Here is a 25,164-nt window from a genome sequence, read left to right as displayed (position 1 = left end):
TACAACGTCAGAGCGAAACGGTCTGAATTTACAAACTGACAATCTGACAACTCTTTGAATTTATGAGCGTCACGTTATACAGTGCCATATTTTCTGTTCCATCGTAACAGAAACACAGCGGGTTTTTAGTTTTTCCTGCAATAGAAACACCATAATATTAATCAAATTAATTAAACAAGTACTGTCAAAAGTTTGGACACCTACTCATTCCAGGATTTTTCAATATTTTTACTATTTTCTACATTGTAGAATAATAGTGAAGACATCAGAGCTATGAAATAACACATATGGAATCAGTTAGTGTGCCGCAGGTGTGCCGCAGTATGACGCAACTTTTTAAGGATGAACCACTGTATATAACTTGTGAACTGTGTGTCCTAAAAACAAGCTGCTTCCTGCACAAGAATGGTGAAACCATGCTGATCACAAAGATATCAGTATGATGGGTCATACTTTATTTGGATAGTCTGGATTTTCCATCTGTAGATGCTCTACAGAAGGTTATACTATCAACAAACTATCTGTTGATAAGCAACTGCTTGCTAAGGTTACAGTTAGGGTTAGAATAAGGGTTAGGGTAAGGTTTAAGGTTAGTGCTAGGGTTACGTTTAGGGTTAGGATAAGGGTTAATGTTACGGTTAGAGCTAGGGTTAGTAGATAGTTAGTTGAAATGTTACTGATAGTCTGTAGATAGTCTGTAGAGCATTTACAGATTAACTATCCAAATAAAGTGTTACCAAATGATGTCCCGATGATGCTCAGAGGCTGAGCAACACTGTTCTGAAGTAAATTTGAAGTCAAATTGACCTTGATTTTTGTGCTAGAGACAAATGGTATTATGTGCAGTAAAGGTCTATCCATGATGATCACAAGGATTTTGATGTTCAGAGGTATTTTGATGTATTTTGATGTTCAGGTATTTTGATGTTTAGAGGCCGAGTGTCACATATATTCCCTTTCTGGCCTCAGGCTCAGGTCATCAGGCTGCTGATTATCCTGCACACCTGTCACCATCATCAAACGCACCTGCGCCTCATGACACTCACCTGGACTCCATCGCCTCCTTGATTATCTTCCCTATATCTGTCACTCCCCTCGGTTCTATCCTCAGGTGTGATTGACTCTGTTTTCATGTCGGTGCTTTGTTTGTGTTTCGTGTTCATTGTTTCTTTTATTTATTAAAACACTCACTCCCTGAACTTGCTTTCCGACTCTCAGGGCACTCGTTACACTGAGGGACAGTGATCGAAAATTTGGCAAAAAATGAGCATAACATTTCCATAAATGTAATACAATGTCATAATTTGAATGATATATGACTTTGGTACAGTAATCAAACATTTGACTCTAAATTTGGAACAGTTGGGTCTATCAATTCAGGGGAAAGACATATATGAAAGAGAACATTCTCATCTACTGGAAAATACATTTTGGGAGGTTAAAATCATATATGTATTATCTTGATGTACTTACTGTACTTACTGTACTTAATTTACTCTGAACATAAATGGTGTAGGCTGAATTGAACATAAGGTAAGGGTTAAAATGGTTGCAAAGACAGAGAACCAATAAAAGCAAGTATTTTTTTTATTTTACTAGGCAAGTCAGTTAAGAACAAATTCTTATTTACAATGACGGCCTACCCCGGTTACTGGCCCAATGCTCTAACCACTAGGCTACCTTCCGCCCCAGGTAGCCATCATGATATGTTAAAGTTTAGTTCTCTCAGTGGATTCATATATCAGTCGACCCTCTGCTCCTGTTCTATATTCAGCTAGAAGGAGGACATGGAATGGACTTACGCTGTTGTCCAGAGGGATCATTGCATTGCGCCTGTCTAAATAGATAATATTTACTCCATTTCTTCTCTAGGGACAAAGTGTGCCTGCTGCTTCCCCAGGCCTGTGGTCTACAGGGTGTTTTAAATGGAACTGTCAGAGTCGGTTAAGATCAGGGTTAATTTCAGTTAACTCCATTGAGTTAGAAAGATAGCCCATCCCCTATCTTTGCCATGATCACTTCTGTGACAGCATGGGCAGCCCCATTGAGGTTTTCGTGGTAAGTGCGTCCTCTCTATCCAACTCTATGGCCAGTTTATAGAGGCACGCTCCAGGGAGACGCACTACACAGTATGTTAGCGTTGCACTCACCATACTAACTGGTCTATTTGGTCTCTCCAGCTTGTACAATGTCCGTCCACTTTGATGCCCCTGACGTTTATTTATGCAACAGTGTCCTTGAAATGAAATACCCAGATATGTCTTGGACAAAATCGCTCAATCAGCTGTAAGCTCCCAGATGCCATCCATAGGACTGAAGGAATGTTGTCTACAGTTTAGGCAATAAGCAGTACATTTATGTTGCATCTATGGTAAGTTAAGTCTTATTTTTCTGTTTCAGACACAAATGGCGAGACTTCTGTAGGATCATACTCTTTAGCATCTCATACTGTACATCTGATTGAAGACAGCACAATGTCCAATCATATCATACCACATAAACCACAATTGGGGCCACATATGTGCTCTGAAAAAGTCATCAGTGTCAGTGATGTATAGAATTACAGAATGAAAAAGGCCACATATGTGCTTTGAAAAACATACAGCTGCAACACGGCATACGAATACTTGTATTTTATGTTCCACAGAACATTGTTTGTGTAAGGATGTGCATGAAGTATCAAATACTGGATTAATTTCCCTATTTAAAGATTAATATCTGGCTACTTAAAGCTGGAAACTGGGAAGCGAATGAAGGCTGGTGAAAGAATGGGAATCTAAATGTGGATTAGTGTGAAGAGGAATTGTTAAATGAGCTCCAAGGGAATGGTAGGGCTGTGGAACCCTCTAGGCATCATGAGGTGCCTGAGAGACAGTGCTAGTTAGTTACAGTAGTGTTAGAACACACATTGGCACAAACTCAGAAACCCTGGGGCGGGCATGGAAAGCTGGAGAGATGGAGAACAACATCAGATAAATTGAAATGTCACATACAAGTGTTTAGCAGATGTTATTGCGGGTGTAGCGAAATGCTTGTGTTTCTAGCTCTAACAGTGCAGTAATATCTAACAATTTCACAACAATACTGGATAAGAGCGTCTGCTAAATGACTTAAATGTAAATGTAAATACACACATCTAAAGGAAAGGAATGGAAATTAAGAATATATAAATATTTGGGCAAGTAATGTCAGAGCGGCATAGACTAAGATACAGTAAAATAGGATAGAATACAGTATATACATATGAGATGAGTAATGCAAAATATGTAAACATTATTAAAGTGAGTAATGTTCCGCTATTGAAGTGGCCAGTGATTTCAAGTCTATGTATATAGGGCAGCAGCCTCTAATTTGCTAGTGATGGCTATTTAACAGTCTGATGGCCTTGAGATAGAAGCTGTTTTTCAGTCTATCGGTCCCAGCTTTGATGTACCTGTACTGACCTCGCCTTCTGGATGATAGCGGGGTGAACAGGCAGTGGCTCGGGTGGTTGTTGTCCTTGTTGATCTTTTTGACCTTCCTGTGATATCGGGTGCTGTAGGTGTCCTGGAGGACAGGTAGTTTGCCCCTGGAGATGCATTGGGTAGACTGCACCACCCTCTGGAGAGCCCTGCGGTTGCGGGCGGTGCAGTTGCTACACCAGGCGGTGATACAGCCCAACAGATGCTCTCAATTGTGCATCTGTAAAGGTTTGTGAGGGTTTTAGGTGCCAAGTCTGTGTGGGTGGAACATTTCAGTTTGTCAGTGATGTGTACACTGAGGAACATGAAGCTTTCTACCTTCTCCACTGCGGTCCCGTCATTGTGGATAGGGGGGATGCTCCCTCTGCTGTTTTCTTAAGTCCACGATCAGCTCCTTTGTTTTGTTGAACGTTGGGTGACAAGTTATTTTCCTGGCAAAACACTCCCAGGGCTCTCACTTCCTCCCTGTAGGCTGTTTCGTCATTGTTAGTAATCAGGCCTACTACTGTTGTGTCATCTGCAAACTTGATGATTGAGTTGGAGGCGTGCGTGCCCACACAGTCATGGGTGAATTTGGAGGTGTTTTTTCCTACCTGAGCCACCTGGTGTTGAATGCTGTGCTATAGTCAATGAACAGCATTCTTACATAGGTATTCCTCTTGTCCAGATGGGATAGGGCAGTGTGCAGTGCGATGGCGATTGCATCGTCTGTGGATCTATTAAGGCGGTAAGCAAATTGAAGTGGGTCTAGGGTGTCAGGTAAGATAGAGGTGGTATGATCCTTGACTAGTCTCTCAAAGCACTTCATGATGACAGAAGTGAGTGCTATGCGGCGATAGTCATTTAGTTCCATTACCTTTGCTTTCTTGGGTACAGGAAACAATGGTGGCCATCTTGAAGAATGTGGGGACAGCAGACTGGGATAGGGAGAGATTGAATATGTAGGTAAACACTCCAGCCATCTGGTCTGCGCATGCTCTGAGGACAATGCTAGGGATGCCGTCTGGGCTGGCAGCCTTGCGGAGGTTAACGCGCTTAAATGTCTTACTTACGTCAGCCACGGAGAAGGAGAGCCCACAGTCCTTGGTAGCGGGCAGCATCGGTGGCACTGTGTTATCCTCAAAGCGGGGGAAGAAGGTGTTTAGTTTGTCCGGGAAGCAAGACATCAGTGTCCACGATGTGGCTGGTTTTCCCTTTGTAGTCTGTTATTGTCTGTAGACCCTGCCACATATGTCTTGTGTCTGAGACGTTGAATTGTGACTCCACTTTGTCTCTATACTGACGTTTTGCCTGTTAGATTTCCTTATGGAGGGAATACCTACACTGTTTGTATTCGGCCATATTCCCAGTCATCTTGCCATGGTTAAATGCGATGGTTCACGGTTTCAGTTTTGCGCAAATGCTGCCTTCTAATCACGGTTTCTGGTTAGCGTAGGTTTTAATAGTCACAGTGGGTACAAAATCTCCTATAGACTTCCTGATAAACTCAGTCACCGTATCAGTGTATTCGTCGATATTAACCTCGGAGGCTTCCCGGAACATATCCCAGTCTGTGTGATCAAAACAATCTTGAAGCGAGGATTCTGATTGGTCAGACCAGCGTTGAATAGTCCTTAGCACGGCTACTTCCTGTTTCAGTTTCTGCCTATAGGAAGGGAGGAGCAAAATGCAGTCATGATCAGATTTGCCAAAGGAAGGGCGGGGGAGGGCCTTGTAGGCATCCCAGAAGTTGGAGTAGCAGTGGTCTAGTGTTTTAGCAGTGCAAGTACCACAGTCAATGTATTAATAGAACTTCGGCAGGGTTTTTCTCAATTTCTCATTTACTTTGTTAAAAATCCCCAGCTACAATAAATGCGGCCTCAGGATATGTGGTTTCCAGTTTGCATAAAGTCCAGTGAAGTTCTTTGAGGGCCGTCGTGGTATCGGCTTGAGGGGGAATATACACGGCTGCAACTATAACCGAAGATAATTCTCTTGGGAGGTAATACGGTCAGCATTTGATTGTGAGTTATTCTAGGTCGGGTGAACAAAAGGACTTGAGTATGTTATCACAATCTCACCAGAGTAGTTAATCATGAAACATACACCCCCACTCTTCTTCTTCCTGGAGAGATATGTTTTCCTGTCTGCTCGATGAACTGAGATTCCAACTGGCTGTAAGGACTCACAGTATATCCCGAGAGAGCCATGTTTCCGTGAAACAGAGTACGTTACAATCCCTGATGTCTCTTTGGAAGGAAATCCTCGCCCTGAACTCGCCAACTTTATTATCCAGAGACTGAAAATTAGCAAGTAATATACTCGGAAGCTGTGGGTGGTGTGTGCGCCTCCTGAGTCGGACTAGAAGACCACTCCGAGTGTTTTTGATTAGCATCTGGAATCACTTCAATTGCCCTGGGGGGTACGAACAAAAAAGGAAAGTCGTATTCCTGGTCGTAATGCTGGTAATGCTGGTGAGTTACTGCTTCTCTGATATCCAATAATTCTTCCCGGCTGTATGTAATATTTCTTACATGGGCTAATAATGTAAGAAATAACACATAAAAAAACTAAATACTGCAAAGTTTCCTAAGAGCTAGAAGCATGGCAGCCCTCTCTATCGACACCATTTTTCTTGCTGAAAGGAAGATGACTTTTGCTACCATTCTCTTGTGGACAATGTGGCACTCAATAAAAAAAAGGGCAACATAGACGTACATTAACCACTAAACAAACACATGTTTCTTGTGACAATGATTACAATTTCTAATGCTCATTCAACATGATCTGCTTTCAGAGTGGTGCATCACACATAGTAATGTCCCTCGTTGCTCTCAGCAGAATACACTTTCACTAGCGCCCACGCTGTAGTTCAATAAATCTTGTTCAAGTTATTTGGGGCATAATGAGCTTATGGTGTCAGAATATTGACTGTAGATTACAACACACACGCACACACACACCTCAGTCTGTCTTTCTGGGGGCTTGACTGTATCTGGCCTTGGACTAGACAGCTTTAAGCTGCTGGGCAAATTGCAAAACAAGCGTCTAATGTTCTTATCTCAATGATGCTTTTGTTGTTGTTATCATATAATTAAACAGATATGGTTGTTATAACCACTTATGGCTCTTGCGCCACGTACTGTGGATAGCTGACATGGTAGACAGGGTTGGAGATATGTCAAAGGGGCATTGGCTGGAGGCCTCCTCATCTCACCAATGCAAGTCAAATCCTAAGGTAGGCTCCTGATAGACAGCAGAAGCTGTTTTAAAGAAGCTCCTCTGAGGAAGACTGATACAGTAGAAATAGGCATTTTTGGACTGGGACTGCAGAAATAAAGAGATCAACATTTTTGGACAGCAGAAGATTTATTACAGATATATATATGTATTCATGCTTCCCAAATGCACCCTTTTCCCTATATAGTGCACTACTTCTGACCAGAGCCACCATATAGGGAATAGGGTGCCATTTAAGACACAACTATAGACACCTTTGGACTGGGGCTGCGCAGTTGATATCACTCCCTGATAAATTAGCTCTGAAAACAGAGCACATGTTGTGCTGCAGTGGTTTTGTTAATTTCCTTTAAAGCTACAATATGTAACTTTTTGGGCGACTCGATCACATTTACATAGAAATGAGAGTTATAGATCTGTCATTTGCTTTGAAAACAAGTCTAAGAAGCGAAATAGCTGTTCTATGTGCTCTGTTTCTATGCTTCCCATTCTTAAGTTTGGTTTATGTGTCTTTTACTTTCAGTTTTGTACACCAGCTTTAAACAGCTGACAATACAATATTTTTGGTTACGCAAAATATTTCACAGCGATTTAGATGCTACAATGATTCTCTACACAATTACTTTTTCACATAAACTGAAGATTAGGCGAACTCTTAGAATATTAGCAACCAGGAAATGGAGGAGCGATTTGTGCATAGTGCACCTTTAATATATATATATATACACTACCGTTCAAAAGTTTGAAGTCACTTAGAAATGCCCTTGTTTTTGAAAGAAAAGCTTATCTTTTGTCCATTAAAATAACATCAAATGTATCAGAAATACAGTGTGACATTGTTAATGTTGTAAATGACTATTGTAGCTGGAAACGGCAGATTGTTTATGGAATATCTACATATGCGTACAGAGGCCCATTATCAGCAACCATCACTCCTGTGTTCCAATGGCACGTTGTGTTAGCTAATCCAAGTTTATCATTTTAAAAGGCTAATTGATCATTAGAAAACCTTTTTGCAATTATGTTAGCACAGCTCAAAACTGTTGTGCTGATTAAAGAAGCAAGAAAAGTGGCCTTCTTTAGACAAGTTGAATTTCTGGAGCATCAGCATTTGTGGGTTCGATTACATGCTAAAAATGGCCAGAAACAAAGGCCTTTCTTCTGAAACTCGTCAGTCTATTCTTGTTCTGAGAAATGAAGGCTATTCCATGCGAGAAATTGCCATGAAACTGAAGATCTTGTACAACGATGTGTACTACTCCATTCACAGAACAGAGCAAACTGGCTCTAACCAGAATAGAAAGAGGAGTGGGAGGCCCCGGTGCATAACTGAGCAAGAGGACAAGTACATTACAGTGTCTAGTTTGAGAAACAGACACCTCACAAGTCTTCAACTGGCAGCTTCATTAAATAGTACCCACCCAACACCAGTCCCAACGTCAACAATGAAGAGGCGACTCCGGGAGGCTGGCCTTCTAGGCAGAGTTGCAAAGAAAAAGCCATATCTCAGACTGGCCAATAAAAATAAAATATTAAGATGGGAAAAATAACACATTTTTAAGTTTGAGGTGTTCGGATCACAAAGAAGAACATTCGTGAGACACAGAAATTATTTTAAAGATGCTGGAGGAGTGCTTGACGCCATCTGTCAAGCATGGTGGAGGCAATGTGATGGTCTAGGGGTGCTTTGGTGGTGGTAAAGTGGGAGATTTGTACAGAGTAAAAGGGATCTTGAAGAAGGAAGGCTATCACTCCATTTTGCAACGCCATGCCATACCCTGTGGACGGCACTTAATTTGGAGCCAATTTCCTCCTACGTCAGGACAATGACCCAAAGCACAGCTCCAAACTATGCAAGAACTATTTAGGGAAGAAGCAGTCAGCTGGTATTCTGTCTGTGCTGGCCACTCTATTATAGTCACCAGATCTCAACCCTATTGAGCTGTTGTGGGAGCAGCTTGACCATATGGTACGTAAGAAGTGCCCATCAAGCCAATCCAACTTGTGGGAGGTGCTTCAGGAAGCATGGGGTGAAATCTCTTCAGATTACCTCAACAAATTGACAACTAGAATGCCAAATGTCTGCAAGGCTGTAATTGCTGCAAATGGAGAATTCTTTGATGAAAGCAAAGTTTGAAAGACACAATTATTTTTTCAATTAAAAATCATTATTTATAACCTTGTCAACGTCTTAACTATATTTCCTATTCATTTTGCAACTCATTTTATGTATGTTTTCATGGAAAACAAGGACATTTCTAAGTGACCCCAAACTTTTGAACGGTAGTATACACTTGTATATATACAGTTGAAGTCGGAAGTTTACATACACCTTAGCTAAATACATTTAAACTCAGTTTTTCACAATAATCCGAGTAATCCGAGTAAAAACTCCCTGTCTTAGGTCAGATAGGATCACCACTTTATTTTAAGAATGTGAAATGTCAGGATAATAGTAGAGAGAATGATTTATTTCAGATTTTATTTCATCACATTCCTAGTGGGTCAGAAGTTTACATACACTCAATTAGTATTTGGTATCATTGCCTTTAAATTGTTAAACTTGGGTCAAACGTTTTGGGTAGCCTTCCACAAGCTTCCCACAATAAGTTGGGGGGATTTTGGCCCATTCCTCCTGACAGAGCTGGTGTAACTGAGTCAGGTTTGTAGGCCTCCTTTCTCACACACGCTTTTGTAGTTCTACCCACACATTTTCTATAGGATTGAGGTCAGGGCTTTGTGATGGCCACTCCAATACCTTGACTTTGTTGTCCTTAAGCCATTGTGCCACAACTTTGGAAGTATGCTTGGGGTCATTGTCCATTTGGAAGACCCATTTGCGACCAAGCTTTAACTTCCTGACTGACTGACTCAAATGACTCAAATGACTTCCTGACTGACTCAAATTATGTCAATTAGCCGATCAGAAGATTCTAAAGCCATGACATTTTCTGGAATTTTCCAAGCTGTTTAATGCACAGTCAGCTTAGTGTATGTAAACGTTTGACCCACTGGAATTGTGAAACAGTGAATTATAAGTGAAATAATCTGTTTGTAAACAATTGTTGGAAAAATTAGTTGTGTCATGCACAAAGTAAATGTCCTAACCGACTTGCCAAAACTATAGTTTGTTAACAAGAAATTTGTGGAGTGGTTGAAAAACGAGTTTTAATGACTCCAACCTAAGTGTATGTAAACTTCCGAATTCAACTGTATATATAAATGATGTGCCGGTTGAGATCACCTAACCCAAGGCGGGAACTGTGTATGGTCACGTCCAAGCATACACATGCTGCAGCCATTGTCACTGTGAGAATAATTTACATGATAAATATGGTGATTATAGCCCATTTGAATTTTAGATGAGGATAAAGCTCTCTTAGGCCTTTTTCAACAGTAAGTGTAGGTGGTAAATGTCTGGAACTAGCTGACATAGTTTCTCCGTCCCTCCCTCACTCTCTCTCTGTATAGGTGGCCAAACTCCCCCCTCTGCCTCTTCCAGTAGTGGAAATGGCGAGATCATTCAATTATTATGAGATTAGAATTTTAGATTAGATGGGAGATGATTGCATTATGTTAAATGTCTGAGACTAGCTGGCATGGTTTATCACTCTCCCTCGCTTCTTCCCACCCCAGGTGGCCAACCTCCTGCGCCTCTTCCAGATCCCTCAGATCAGCTACGCCTCCACCAGCGCCAAGCTCAGTGACAAGTCTCGCTATGACTACTTCGCCCGCACCGTGCCGCCAGACTTCTACCAGGCCAAGGCCATCGCCGAGATCCTGCGTTACTTCAACTGGACCTACGTGTCCACCGTGGCATCCGAGGGCGATTACGGTGAGACAGGCATCGATGCCTTCCAGCAGGAGGCCCGCGCCCGCCAGATCTGCATCGCCACCTCGGCCAAGGTCAGCCAGTTGTTGTTGTTTGTTTGTTGTTGTTTCCACTTTCACAGTGAAAATAATTCATCATTACAAAGGTTTCATACTGTAGCGACATTTACCCAACACCTACGGACCTTGTCAAGGAGTTCAGAAATCTTGGCGTAATGGTTAAGGTGTTGGTTTAAGAGTCTCTGGACCCGGGTTAGAATCCAAATATGGGCTACCCACCGATTTCGCTACAATACTATTGCATGGTATTAAATTTAATTTGATCGCGGGTTGACGACAATGGGGTTTCTAAAGGCAATTTTACCGCGTTAGCAGAGATCGCATTCACTGTAAACACTGCAGCTCAATTGGAAATTGGCTTTAAAAGCTGATTTGTCGACAACCCACGATCAGATTAAATCCTGACATTGGTTGATTCCATTTAGAATAGTGTTGTATCTTTTGCTGCCTTGTTGTTATAGACTATGTCTTATTCTAGCACATGATGGTTCAAAGCTGGTGCATAATTAACAGGTGAGCCGCTCGATGAACCGGTACAGCTTCGACCAGGTGATCCGCTCGCTGCAGCAGAAGTCCAATGCCAAGGTGGTCATTCTGTTCACACGCAGTGAGGATGCCAGGGAGCTGCTAGTGGCTGCCGCCCGCATGAACGTCACCTTCATCTGGGTGGCCAGCGACGGCTGGGGGGCTCAGGTAGGGCCTTGGCTTCCGTTCAAAAAGAGTTGATTCTCGATTTCCTAACAATCAAAATCGACTCCTTCACAATTAAGGAATACATTCCTTTATAAGAATAGATTTCCATCATTTTACCTTTGTTTACCATGAAATGTAATGTTTTGCGATTTTGATAGAGGGTGTATTTTCATTCCAATTACTGAGAAAATGTGAATGATTTGCAGGAGAGTGTTGTGAGGGGAAGTGAGACAGCAGCCGAGGGGGCCTTCACCATCGAGCTGGCCTCCTACCCCATCCGGGAGTTTGCCGACTACTTCACCAAGCTGAACCCCTACACTAACACACGGAACCCCTGGTTCAGAGAATTCTGGGAGCACCGCTTCGACTGTAGTCTCACAGAGCTTGGTTGTAGCGAACAGAGTCTGCGGGACGGCAAGTTTGAGCAGGAGTCCAAGATCATGTTTGTAGTGAACGCAGTGTATGCTATGGCTCATGCCCTACATAATATGAGGCAGGCAGTTTGCCCACTCAATGCAACCAAGATCTGTGATGCCATGAAGCCAGGCACCGGGAAGAGGTTCTATAGGGATTTCATCCTCAAGGCCAAGTTCGATGGTGAGTGAAGCAGTCTTAACAATAGAAATAGAACTCCCAGAAAGGGAAATCCCCATTTAAGTAAATGTTCCATGATGGGTGGACCGGAGGCCATATGCAGTGCATCCAATTCTGCGGGTAATGTAATAAAATGTGTATGGCCTTAACAGCCATATAAGGTCAGGTGACTTGATTACGGGCTATATCACAATGTTAGCCTATATGCACCCTTCATTCACTGCACAGGTTTAGATATACAGTACCAGTCAAAAGTTTGGACAGACCTACTCATTCCAGGGGTTTTCTTTATTTTTACTATTTTCTACATTGTAGAATAATAGTGAAGACATCAAAATGAATAAATAACACATATGGAAACATGTAGTAACTAACAAAGTGTTAAACAAATCAAAATATGTTTTATATTTGAGATTCTTCAAAGTAGCCACCCTTTGCTTTGATGACAACTTTCACACTCTTGGCATTTTCTCAACCAGCTTCATGAGGTAGTCACCTGGAATGCATTTCAATTAAGAGATGTGCCTTGTTAAAAGTTAATTTGTGGAATTTATTTCCTTCTTAATGCATTTGAGCCAATCAGTTGTGTTGTGACATGGTAGGATTGGTATACAGAAGATAGCCCTATTTGATAAAAGATCAAGTCCATATTATGGCAAGAACAGCTCAAATAAGCAAAGAGAAATGACAGTCCATCATTACTTTAAGACATGGTCAGTCAATACGGAAAATTTCAAGAACTTTTCAAGTTTCTTCAAGTGCAGTTGCAAAAATCATCAAGCTCTATAATGAAATTGGCTCTCATGAGGACCGCCACAAGAAAGGAAGACCCAGAGTTACCTCTGCTGCAGAGGACAAGTTCACCTCAGATTGCAACCCCAATAAATGCTTCACAGAGTTCAAGTAATAGACACATCTCAACATCATCTGTTCAGAGGAGACCGTGCGAATCAGACCTTCATGGTCGAATTGCTGCAAAGAAACCACTACTAAAGGACACCAATAAGAGACTTGCTTGGGCCAAGAAACACGAGCAATGGACATTAGACCGGTGTAAATCTGTCCTTTGGTCTGATGAGTCCAAATGTGAGATTTCTTGTTCCAACCGGCGTGTTGGTGAACGGATGATCTCTGCAAGTGTGGTTCCCACCGTGAAGCATAGAGGAGGTGGAGGTGTGATGGTGTGGGGTTGCTTTGCTGGTGACAATGTCAGTGATTTATTTAGAATTCAAGGCACACTTAACCAGCATGGCTACCACAGCATTCTGCAGCGATACGCCATCTCATCTGGTTTGCACTTAGTAGGACTATCATTTGTTTTTCAACAGGACTATGACCCAACACACCTCCAGGCCGTATAAGAGCTATTTGACCAAGAAGGAGAGTGATGGAGTGCTGCATCAGATGACCTGGCTTCCACAATCCCCTGACCTCAACCCAATTGAGATGGCTTGGGATGAGTTGGACCACAGAGTGGAGGAAAAGCAGCTCAGTATACGTGGAAACTCTTTCAAGACAGTTGGAAAAGCATTCCAGGCTAATCTGGTTGAGAGAATGCCAAGACTGTGCAAAGCTGTCATCAAGGCAAAGGGTGGCTACTTAAAATAATCTAAAATATATTTTGATTTGTTTAACACTTTTTTGGTTACTACATGATTCCATATGTGTTATTTCATAGTTTCGATGTATTCACAATTATTCTACAATGTAGAAAATATTAAAAATAAAGAAAAACCCTTGAATGAGTAGGCGTGTCCAAACGTTTGGCTTGTACTGTAATTTATAGTTAAACTGTATATGTACACCACTTGACCAAAATTATGTGGACACTTGCTCATCAAACATCGCATTCCAAAATCATGGCCATTAATATGGAGTTGGTACCCCCTTTGCTGCTATAACAGCCTCCACTCTTCTGGGAAGGCGTTCCACTAGATGTTGAAACATTGCTGCGGGGACTTGCTTCCGTTCAGCCACAAGAGCATTAATGAGGTTGGGTACTGATGTTGAGCGATTAGGCCTGCCTCGCAGTTGGCGATTCAATTCATCCCAAACGTGTTAGAAGGGATTGAGGTCAGGGCTCTGTGCAGGGCAGTCAAGTTCTTCCACACCGATCTCGACAAACCATTTCGTAGGAACCTTGCTTTGTACACAGGGGCATTGTCATGCTGAAACCGAAAAGGGCCTTGCCACAAAGTTGGAAGCACAGAATCGTCTAGAATATCATTGTATGCTGTAGTGTTAAGATTTCCCTTAACTGAAACTAAGGGACATGGCCTGAACCATGAAAAACAGCCCCAGACCATTATTTCTCCTACACCAAACTTTACAGTTGGCACTATGCATTCGGGCAGGTAGCGTTCTCCTGGCATCCGCCAAACACAGATTCGTCCATCGGACTGCCAGATGTTGAAGTGTGATTCATCACTCCAGAGAAATAATTTCCTCTGCTCCAGAGTCCAATGGCGGCTAGCTTTACCCCACTCCAGCCGACGCTTGGCATTGCACATGGTGATCTTAGGCTTGTGTGCTGCTACTCGGCCATGGAAACCCATTTCATGAAGCTCCCGACGAACAGTTCTTGTGCTGACGTTGCTTCCAGAGGCAGTGTGGAACTCGGTAGTGAGTGTTGCTACGCGCTTCTGCACTCGGCAGTCCCGTTCTGTGAGCTTGTGCGGCTTACTACTTTGCGGCTGAGCCATTGTTGCTCCTAGACATTTCCACTTCACAATAACAGAGCTTACAGTTGACCGGGGCAGCTGTAAGCTGTTGGAAAGGTGGCATTCAGCCACATCCTATGTTGGAAAGGTGCCACGTTGATAGTCACTGAGCTCTTCAGTAAGGCCATTCTACTACCAATGTTTATGTATGGAGATTGCATGGGTGTGTGCTTGATTTTATACACCTTTCAGCAACAGGTGTGGCTGAAATAGCCAAATCCAGTAATTTGAAGGAGTGTCCACATACATTTGTATATATAGTGTACCATTCATGTCATCAGAAATAATACATTTAATCTATTCTTACATTTCTTATTTTCAATGTGATAACGCAGAATGTAAGAACAGAGCGGAAGCAGCTCAGAATCACATAGCAATCCTGTTATTACCTGAGCTAGTCCTAGAATGATGTCTAATTATAATTGAGTATTAAATGTTTCATCAATATTGGTACATTGGGGCAATTTGAAACAAATGCCGATCTGAATTTACCGTGAGATTGGTTTCGCAGTTTATGTTGTGTCCCTGTTGAAAAGGGTTTGGGGATGATTTGATTTGCAGTGGGATCAGTAACAAATAGGGACTCAGTAAGATGCTTAGAGTAGGCGAACAGCGTGCACTATTTTGAGAAGATGCCTCTTGAATAGATGTTCCATTAAATAAATGAATTAAAAAGCAAATGGATAAGATAAAGGAAACATTGACATAACATCTCATTTGTGATTTGTTTGCAGAGTTGTTCTTTCTTCTGAAATGTCATCATTGATATACAGTATTTCTGTTTCCCCTCAGCTCCCTTCAGACCTGCCGACACGGAGAACATCGTGCGTTTTGACACCTACGGGGACAGTCTGGGCCGCTACAACATCTTCCACTACCACAAACTGGATGATAAATACGTGTATAGGAAGGTATGTAGCTCTTCATCCAGGAGTGCTGAACCACGGCTGACCCTGTGTGTGTGTCTGGGGATGGGAAAAAGGAAGAAGAATAAAGTATCTCTCCTTTCCTCTTCAGGTGGGTTACTGGGCCCAGGGCCTGATCCTGAACACCAGCCAGGTGCCATGGAGGGGCCCAGCCGGAGCGCCCCCCACCTCCCAGTGCAGTGATCCTTGCAGGAAGAACGAGGTGAAGAGCATGCAGCCTGGAGATGTGTGCTGCTGGATCTGCATCCCCTGCCAGGTAATACATCCACAAGCAAGGAGAGATGAGTGTGAGAGATTCATTTATTTTTTCATTGTATAGTTTATCTTCCGATGATCAGCAGCTCACTTTGAGGGTGTGTTCCATCCGGCGCCATTCATTTCTGCCGGTTGAGTATGCACTACCTTTTTTGGGGGGGGTTAGGATGGTTAAGTTTAGGGCTAGGGTAAGTGGATAGTAAGTTGAAATATTGTTGATAGTTTGTAGATGTTCTGTAGATGTTTAACTATCTATTTCCCCTGCCAGCCCTACCAGTACCTGCTGGATGAGTTCACCTGTGCAGACTGCAGCTTCGGACAGTGGCCCCAGGCCAACCTGACAGGCTGCTTCGACCTCCCAGAGGAGTACATCCGCTGGGAGGTACTGTCACTGTTTTACCAAATTTTTCTCCTCTTTTTAAAATATTTGTCTGTGTTTTGAGACATTTACGTGTGAAATAACACTTTAAATAAACCTTCATTTGATTTAGGATGCCTGGGCCATTGGGCCCGTCACCATCTCCTGCCTGGGCATGTTGTGTACCCTTTCCGTGGTGGGCCTGTTCTTCAAGAACAATGACACCCCTGTGGTCAAAGCCAGCGGCCGTGAGCTGTCCTATATCCTCCTACTCGGGGTCCTAATGTGCTACAGCATGACCTTCATCTACATCGCCAAGCCCTCGATGGCCGTGTGTACCCTACGTCGACTAGGCCTGGGAACCTCCTTCGCCGTGTGCTACTCGGCACTGCTCACTAAGACCAACCGCATCGCGAGGATCTTCAGCGGGGTGAAGGACGGGGCCACACGGCCACGGTTCATCAGCCCAGCCTCCCAGGTGGCCATCTGCGGTGGACTTATCTCCTGTCAGCTCCTGGTGGCTGTGGTCTGGCTCCTGGTAGAGATGCCTGGCGTGAGGAAGGAGGTGGGCGTAACAGAGTTGGATTCCTAACATCACTCCCTGGCCTGAAATGTTTCCACACAAGCTATCAACTCATTAGCTTTTGTCAAGTGGAGGGTCGTGTATGTTTGCAGAGCAGATGATCCCTGGTTCCAGCCCAGTGAGGGTCAGGGAAGAAAGCTATACTGTTAAGCAAGCACAGTGATATTATTGCCCATCACATGACCATAGAAATATATAATAATATTCTATATTAATATACTGTATACACTACTCTATTTCCTAATATGGTTCTGTTTTATTTAATTATATGGAGGTGAGCCCCGAAAGGAGGGATATAGTCACCCTGAAGTGCAACAGCAAGGACTCCAGCATGCTGGCTGCTCTGGCCTACAACTGCGTCCTAATCGTCCTCTGCACAGTCTACGCCTTCAAGACCAGGAAGTGTCCAGAGAACTTTAACGAGGCCAAGTTCATTGGGTTCACCATGTACACCACCTGTATCATCTGGCTGGCCTTCCAACCCATCTTCTACGTCACAGCCAGCGACTACAGGGTGAGTGGTAAAAATATACTCCAATTAGGGTTGTATAATGCTGGTAACTTGACCAAAATGTCCAGATTTTCCAGAAATCCTGGTTGGAGGTTTCCAGATTTCCTGCTTATTCCCCTTCTGGTTCTGGGAATATTCTAACCAGGACTTCTGGACAATCTGGGAATTTGGAGAAAGTTACTGGAATTTTGCAACCCCAACTCCAATCTATTGTAATGAAATGACGGAGTAGAACGAGGTAATTGTACTTATCAACACTAGGGTCATTACGTTATTAATGACAAGGTGGGTATATTTTCATTATTAAAGAAATCTATAAGTCCTTGAATGTGTCTTTAGTGTACCAATGGATCTACGTGACATACATAAATTCCTTTTGATCATCACCTTCTTCGTATAGCCATTCTCCAAATGACGTTCCTTATCTAATCTAAAACTCCAGTATCGCCATTTATATACGTTACATTATGATTTGAAAAGTATGTTTTTTTTCTCCCTTCTAACATCGACAGTGAAATGTGCAGGAGATTTCCCCCAGGGAATTTAGATAGGAAGACTCTTCCCACTGGGCAAAAACTGGTTGAATCAATGATGTTTCCACATCATTTCAACCAAAAAATTCAATATGATAACGTTGAATCAAGGTGGAAAACTGATTGGATTTGAAATAAGTCATCAACGTAAGGGAATTTCGTATTTTTAACCTAAATCCAATCCAATGACATGGCGGAATTTTTTGTTGATTTCACATTGAATTCATGTTAGTTGACAACTCAACCAAATGTAAATCAAAAGTAGATGTTAAACTGATGTCTGTGCCCAGTGGGTTGTTCCCAGCATTTCTCTACAATATTGCCACAGCTTCGTTTCCAGTTCTCAACTGAGATCAGTTCAAACAAGGGAATAGCTGGGCTTCTGAGGGCCTGATGCTAAGATTGTCTTAGTCATCTACAGACAGCCATCTGCTTAACTGATCGACTAATCAACTAATGAACACCCAGAACCAGTGACCCAGTGTGCCCCTTCTCAACACCCAAATGACGAGACCAATATGACACCACAATATAGCCTAACAGGATAGATGACTTACTGTATATATTATATCTATATCAAAATATAGCTTAAAGGTGCTTTCATCAGCGTGTTTCAGACCTATGCAGTCTTTGTTGGCATGTAAGCAAGATAAAGAGAGACAATATGTATACAACTGACACAAAAGTTCAGTCCAGGGTGTATGATAACGGTGACCCAAGGCTGAATCTAGTCTAGTCTAATGACAGTCCGGTTGGTGTTGGTGTGCCACTGGGCTCTGGGAGGAGAAAAGAGAGGGGGAGGAGGAGGGAGTCTCATATTGGCCTTGCATCAGAATCATGAGTTTCCCCAGGCTATCTCCTCATCATCTCTATGGTGTTCTATGTACTAGCAAAAAACACCTCTGAGTTGGAAGAGAAAGGTTTGAGAGAAGAGGCGAGAAAGCAGGCGAGAAAGGAGTGAGAGACTGGATGAACAGTATTACGATGAGTGTACATATTGAATATAGATGATGAGTGTTCATATTGGAGCTGTGGTAGACGGAATAATTAAGCTAGGAAAAGGTTTTGGCTATGCAACAGAACGCTTTGCTCTCTGTTTGTGTGCCATTAATAATGACAGCAGTTGGGCTCAGCTTCCTGCATTTCAACATTGGAGATGTTCTCACATGAAAGACAAGCTGTGTTGTTCATTGAATTTCAATGAACCTGGGGTCTCATATGGACATGGACATTCAATATTCCAGACGGTGCTTCCAGCAACCGTGAAATGGCAGACTTTTCTTCTCTCTCTTTCTCTCCTGATTTCTAAGTCACCTTCTCTCTCTCTCTTAAAGCTCAAGGCTATTGATCTAGTCTAGTGCATGGTTCGTTAAATTATCTTGTGTTAAAATATGCATTGAATAGCTCCTAGGTAGCTAAATGCCTACTGTATCTTTACATACATGCATATATATATTATCAAACCTGATGCTTGTTGAGGTCAGCGAAGGGCCATTGACAGCTCTTGGAGATTCACACTCAACTGTGACCTGGACAAAAGCAGTGTCACACTGTCATAGTGTTATTTCATCAGGGTGAAATGGAGTTCAAATTCAACAGAAACAAATCTGAAAGCCTTCCATCATACTATTATGGATTGTGCATGCTGTTAATGTACTACATAGATGTGCTTTGATGCTCAGAGTCAGACCATACTGTTGTGTGAACTGGTGATCTTTGCATGCGGAAACAGCAGTGGTACGAGGCAGCCTATTGGTTGTGAAGACTGAGTAACCACAGGTCAGGAGTCAGAGCAGATTAACGATTGGCTCATGATGACAAACCAGGGCCCAGATTCACAGAACCTTTTTAAGAAGACATGTCTTCTTAACTGCCATGTTTTCCTTAACCATAGACTTGAGAAGAAAGTTAAGCAAAGTTGCTATTCCTTAAAAAGGTTATTGGAAATGTGCTTGCGCTATTTCATATGTTTCTCCTTAAGCAAAAAGTGAAGAAGAAATTAGATTCTTGAAAATAAAGTAATCTTAATTCCAAGATAGCTAACCCCTTGTCTTAAACTCAGGGCAGTGAGAGAACAAGCTCATGAAAGCAATTGAACGTTTAATTCACTCACAAACTTAATCTGAAAATTTCAGTATTGATTATTTTAAACCCAAGAACATGTTTTAGAACAGTAATCTCAGTAAGAAATATACTAACATTATTGCCAAACAGTTGCCCAGCAACAAATATTTTAAGAAGATTTGTAAGAAGACATTGGAGAAGTTCGTAAGAAATTCATTAAATCTTAAGATATTGTTGAGGAATTTCACTTACAAACTATCATATGAACTTCTTTTTTTTAAGAAGCTTCTTAAGTTTTTGCGTAAGAAGTGTTTTGTGAATCTGGGCCCAGGCTCTGCCAGGACAGACAGCAGTGCCAGTCATTAGTGGGCACAGTTGAATGAGATTTCCATCAGTTTGGTCCTCCAGAGATGCTGAGGACAGCTCAACTGGTTGGCAGAAATGGCAGATAGCAAAAGACCACTAGTCACTTGTCTTGTAATAGAGCTCAATGTCTGTCAGGAAACAACTAAGACCCCAGCCCTATCAGTCTATTCAGTGAATCCTGATGATTCAACCTGTCTCCTCTCCCGGTCTATCTCCCTATACAGGTTCAGACCACCACCATGTGTATCTCTGTCAGTCTGAGTGGCTCTGTGGTGCTAGGCTGTCTCTTCGCTCCTAAGGTCCACGTCATCCTATTCCAGCCCCAGAAGAACGTGACCACATTAAGGGTGCCTGCCAACCGCTTCGGGGCCACGGTCACCACAACATCAGCCTCCGTCCCCAGCTCCTCAAAAGGTAGCTATCACTGGCAAATATGAACGTTTCAGTCATTGTTGGTGAACATGACATGCATCTCATGACATAGATGTTGCTGGCCAAAGCACACAAGATTTGGTTATGGGTTCCAAAAATAGTGAGCCATCATCTGAAACATACATAGGTCTACTGATATTTATGATTACAGTGGAGGTGTCTGTTGTGTTTGGCAACTATATAGGCGTATGCAGAACACTACTAAAATGTGCTAAAACCAGATTTTTTATTTTAGCTTTAATCAATGTGGAAAAACAAGCAAGTTATTTTTATCTGCTTTAAAAAAAATGGTATTTTACATTTTTACTCTCTATTTTGTATTATTATTGTTGCATCAGCCTCTCTCTGCCTGTGTGCCAACAGCGGTAACAACGGTGTGTAACGGTCGTGAGGTGGTGGACTCCACTACGTCCTCTTTGTGAAGGAGGTTGAGCTGCTTGTATCATTCCTCCGTTCTCCAAACAACACAAGCTACAGTGCCATCTGAAATCATCCCCTCTCATCCAACAAGGCTGCTGATGACATAACGCTCATGTCATATCTCAAGTCCCATTTACAGTAGAGACAACTAGAGGCTTTCTCTATTCAGACAGAGGACTGTGAAAGCTAAATTATGTGACTATACATACCAGTATTACGTAATGTATGAGTGTAAATCCTTTTTGTATAGATTTAACAACATTGCATTGATTTTACTTGGTTTCAGGATAGACTTGTCGTTGAATGCACTGCTGTATGAAGGGTTGCAAAGGGAGGGTATATTACCAGAATATTGGTAATTTTGGTAATTTTCAGATTTCTTTTGGAATTTTATAAAATGACATCGAGTGGCCTTTTTAGTACTTCAGATTATCACGTGTCTGTAATTATGAAATAATTCAATAAGTTGATTTTAAAATAAAAAATACAAAGACAAGCATTATCCTAAATATAAACCATCAACTAAGTGAACACCATTGGTGTTTAATATGATGGTTTCAGCATGAAATATCCTTTATATACACATTTATTTTACTATTTCAATATCTATGTTGTAAATGTTTTGGAATCAAACTGGTGGCAGTTGTGAAATAAGTCAATAGTTTGAAGAGTTAATGAAAACAATTGTTGATTAGGTGCTTTCTTCATTAATTAGGCTGTATTTTCCTGAACTTTATGGTCTATCTACTAGAAACTCATGGACAATATGCACACAGATATAAAAAATGAATACTATATATGAATATATATTTTCAAATATTTATATTCAAGTATAAATGAACAAAGATCAGTTTTCCATCCCAGATTTTTGTGTGTTAAGTACATGTAGGAAAATAAATTGCACTAGTCCTGATGGAAACGGCTAATTTGTTAACTTTCCAAATGTCAACAAAACACACTAGACAAGGTGGAATCTTTTTGTGTGTGTAAAATTAATTATGCGAGGAATTGTAATGGAAATTGTAATTGTAATTGTAACTAAGGAAAGCATGCAGTTTATGTAGGCTACAGATTAATTAAATTATGAACGTCACAGGGTGGTGAAAGTGGACAGTCATGAGCTTGATGCTACATTCCAATAAATATCGAGGGTCTTATTCTGGTGACACGATGATCAATGCTTGGCTGCTGTTTGACAAATAAAAATAATCTCGCTCTTGTACATAATAATTTCATCATGTAGGCTATACCTGCATTGTACCTGCCAGCTGTTGGCTAGAGCATGTGCCAAGACCGGAGTGGACACATTCGCTATATAACCCAAAATATATGCTGACAAAAACATCATAAGAGTTGAAAATAAGATGGAAAACCATTTAACATGGGAATAGAAATTCAACCACAAAAGTAATTATGTGCACTACATCATCGCGCACATACTTTTTCCCACAAGTCAATTTGATGGAAATATGACCATATTGTAAGTGCATATTGTTTTTATAGAGATTTTAGAATATTTGCATTAAAATTTGTCGCAATTGGATGGATACCTAGCTATAGATTGAAATAGATTATGTTAATTACCAAAATTCCAGAAGATTCCAGTAGCTTTGGTAAATTACCGGTAGCTTTGCAACCCTAGCTGTACGCCTTACTGTCAGTACAGAGAATCCGTATTGTGAATAAGGTGGTTCATGGTGTCATACAGTTATGTGAATACAATATCCAAACGTTTTACTTCTCTTCAACTACTAGAGTTAGTATTATTAACACAAAACACTTATTGAATTCATTTTCCCCACTTCTTAAACTATACTGAACAAAAATATAAACACATGTAAAGTGTTGGTCCCATGTTTAATGAGCTGAAATAACAGATCCCAGAAATTGTCCATAAGCACAAAAAGTGTATTTCTTTTAAATTTGGTGCACAAATGTGTTAACATCCCCATTGGTGAGCTTTTCTCCTTTGCTAAGCTAATCCATCCACCTGACAGGTGTGGCATATCAAGAAGCTGATTCAACAGCATGGTCATTACACAGGTGCACCTTATGCTGGGGACAATAAAAGACCACTAAAATGTGCAGTTTTGTCACAACGCCACAGATGTTTAAAGTTGAGGGAGCATGCAGCTGGCATAATGACTGCAGGAATGTCCACCAGAGCTGTTGCCAGAGAATGTAATGCTAATTTCTCTACCATAAACCACTTCCAACAACATTTTTGAGAATTTGGCAGTATGTCCAACCGCAGACCACGTGTATGGCTTCGTGTGGACGAGCGGTTTGCTGATGTCGTTGTGAACAGAGTGCCCCATGGTAGCAGTGGGGTTATATGTGCAGGCATAAACTATAACAATGAACACAATTGCATTTTTTCAATGGCAATTTGAATGGACAAAAATACAGTGCCGAGATCCTGAGGCCCATATTTTAAGGTATCTGTGACCAACAGATGCATATCTGTATTCCCAGTCATGTGAAATCCATAGATTAGGGCCTAATGAATATATTTCAATTGACTGATTTCCTCATATGAACTGTAACTCAGTAAAATCTTTGACATTGTTGCGTTTATATTTTTGTTCAGTATACATTTGAATGACATGAGATTAACCATAGTGAAAGTGATGATTAAAAACTAGGCTACTATCAGCATGGACAATGTTTTAACGTAGACTTGTGAACCAGTTTGTGCTTTCTTGTAATTTATGTAAATAAAGTATAATTTTGTATTATTAAAACAAATTGTCAGTGTGTATTTTGATCACAAAACTCCAGAGACACAAGCAATGAACTGTAAAGAGCCACTACCTCATCTTAATAACCTCAGAAATATAATCTCCTTAAATGTTACAGGTGTATCAGCAGTGTTCAGTGCCTTATAGTGTCAGAAAACACCATCTGTCTACATTGCACTACCACTGTCAGCAGAGTTGACTTGAAGTGTCAGGTTTCACACCCTACATTCACATAGAGGTGACACGTCACATTTTACATTCATCCTTTTCTGGGCTCCCTCTGCACAATGGCGCTAGAGCCTGGGAGATATATTAAAAAGGGGACAGACTAGCAATTTCAGCAATTGTGGTTTCATCTCACTCTAGTATTCTCCGCCGGATGTAGAGCTCTCAACATGAAGAAAAATACTAAATCATTTTGTAGAATTGAAACAACCATTTTCTCTTGGTCACAGAGGGAGGAAAACATGTTGTGCGTAAGGCTGAAGTTGTAACAAGTCTGCAGACATTTAAATGTTGTCTCTGCGTCGCTCAGAGGATGCTTGGCAGAAAATGCTCGGTCGTCAGCCATATGAAAATGGGGCCAAATTTGGGCTGTCACTAAATATGATCATATTTATTTTACAGTTAGCTATACAGTGATATCTTATAGTAAGTAATTTCTAATTTGATTGTTACTATATCTATAAAGCTTTTCAGGTCATTTCAAGCCTTATTCCCCCACTTTTGAATAGAAATAAAATATTTTTTAAATATTTGTACTGTGTACTTAAGTGAGTACACCTCAGCAATGTTTTACTATTTTCACCAGGTGAGTTGCAGATCTTTCTAGAACTATGCAGCATTACTAGTTATTGTTTATGGCCATCTCCATCTTGGGTATGTCGATATAGGCAGAAACCTAAATTTTGCCATAAAGTCCAAAAGGTCTTATCCATCTCAACCTCAGTGTGAACACCTATTAGCACCTTCATCACCTACAAATCGAGCTAAATCTATGTTCACGTTGAGGTAAGCAACACTGAAGCATGCATGAGCGCACCAGCTGTTGCGGACAACTGATTGATCACGCTCTCCGTAGCCGATGTGAGCAAGAGACCATTTAACAGGTCAACGTTCACAAGGCCTTGGGTCCAGATGGATTAGCAGAATGTGTACTCCGAGCATGCGCTGACCAACTGGCAAGTGTCTTCACTGACATTTTCAACCTCTCACTGACAGAGTAATACCTACATGTTTCAAGCAGACCACCATAGTCCCCTGTGCCCAAGAAAGCGAAGGTAACCTGCCTAAATGACTACCGCCCCGTAGCGCTCACGTCTGTAGCCATGAAATGCTTTGAGAGGCTGGTCATGGCTCACAACACCGCCATCATCCCGGAAACCCCAGACCCACTC

The 25,164-nt window shown here is 41.6% G+C and overlaps 1 protein-coding gene across 1 annotated transcript in view; it reads left to right on the top strand.

The window, feature by feature from the left end:
- LOC139563107 (metabotropic glutamate receptor 2-like) overlaps positions 1–22,748 on the top strand; it is a 74,985-nt gene extending 52,237 nt beyond the window's left edge. Inside the window, exons 4-13 of the mRNA XM_071381392.1 lie at positions 10,317–10,586; positions 11,085–11,264; positions 11,471–11,861; positions 15,371–15,489; positions 15,596–15,760; positions 16,028–16,141; positions 16,251–16,682; positions 16,975–17,214; positions 20,399–20,588; positions 20,970–22,748. Of these exons, the coding sequence (XP_071237493.1) occupies positions 10,317–10,586; positions 11,085–11,264; positions 11,471–11,861; positions 15,371–15,489; positions 15,596–15,760; positions 16,028–16,141; positions 16,251–16,682; positions 16,975–17,214; positions 20,399–20,588; positions 20,970–21,028 (2,160 nt within the window). The 3' untranslated portion in view covers positions 21,029–22,748. The remainder of the gene's footprint in view (positions 1–10,316; positions 10,587–11,084; positions 11,265–11,470; positions 11,862–15,370; positions 15,490–15,595; positions 15,761–16,027; positions 16,142–16,250; positions 16,683–16,974; positions 17,215–20,398; positions 20,589–20,969) is intronic.
- The last annotated feature ends 2,416 nt before the right edge of the window (positions 22,749–25,164 follow it).

Source organism: Salvelinus alpinus, chromosome 2 (genome assembly GCF_045679555.1).
Source record: "Salvelinus alpinus chromosome 2, SLU_Salpinus.1, whole genome shotgun sequence".
Lineage (NCBI taxonomy): Eukaryota > Metazoa > Chordata > Actinopteri > Salmoniformes > Salmonidae > Salvelinus > Salvelinus alpinus.
This window is presented reverse-complemented; position numbering and strand designations above follow the sequence as displayed.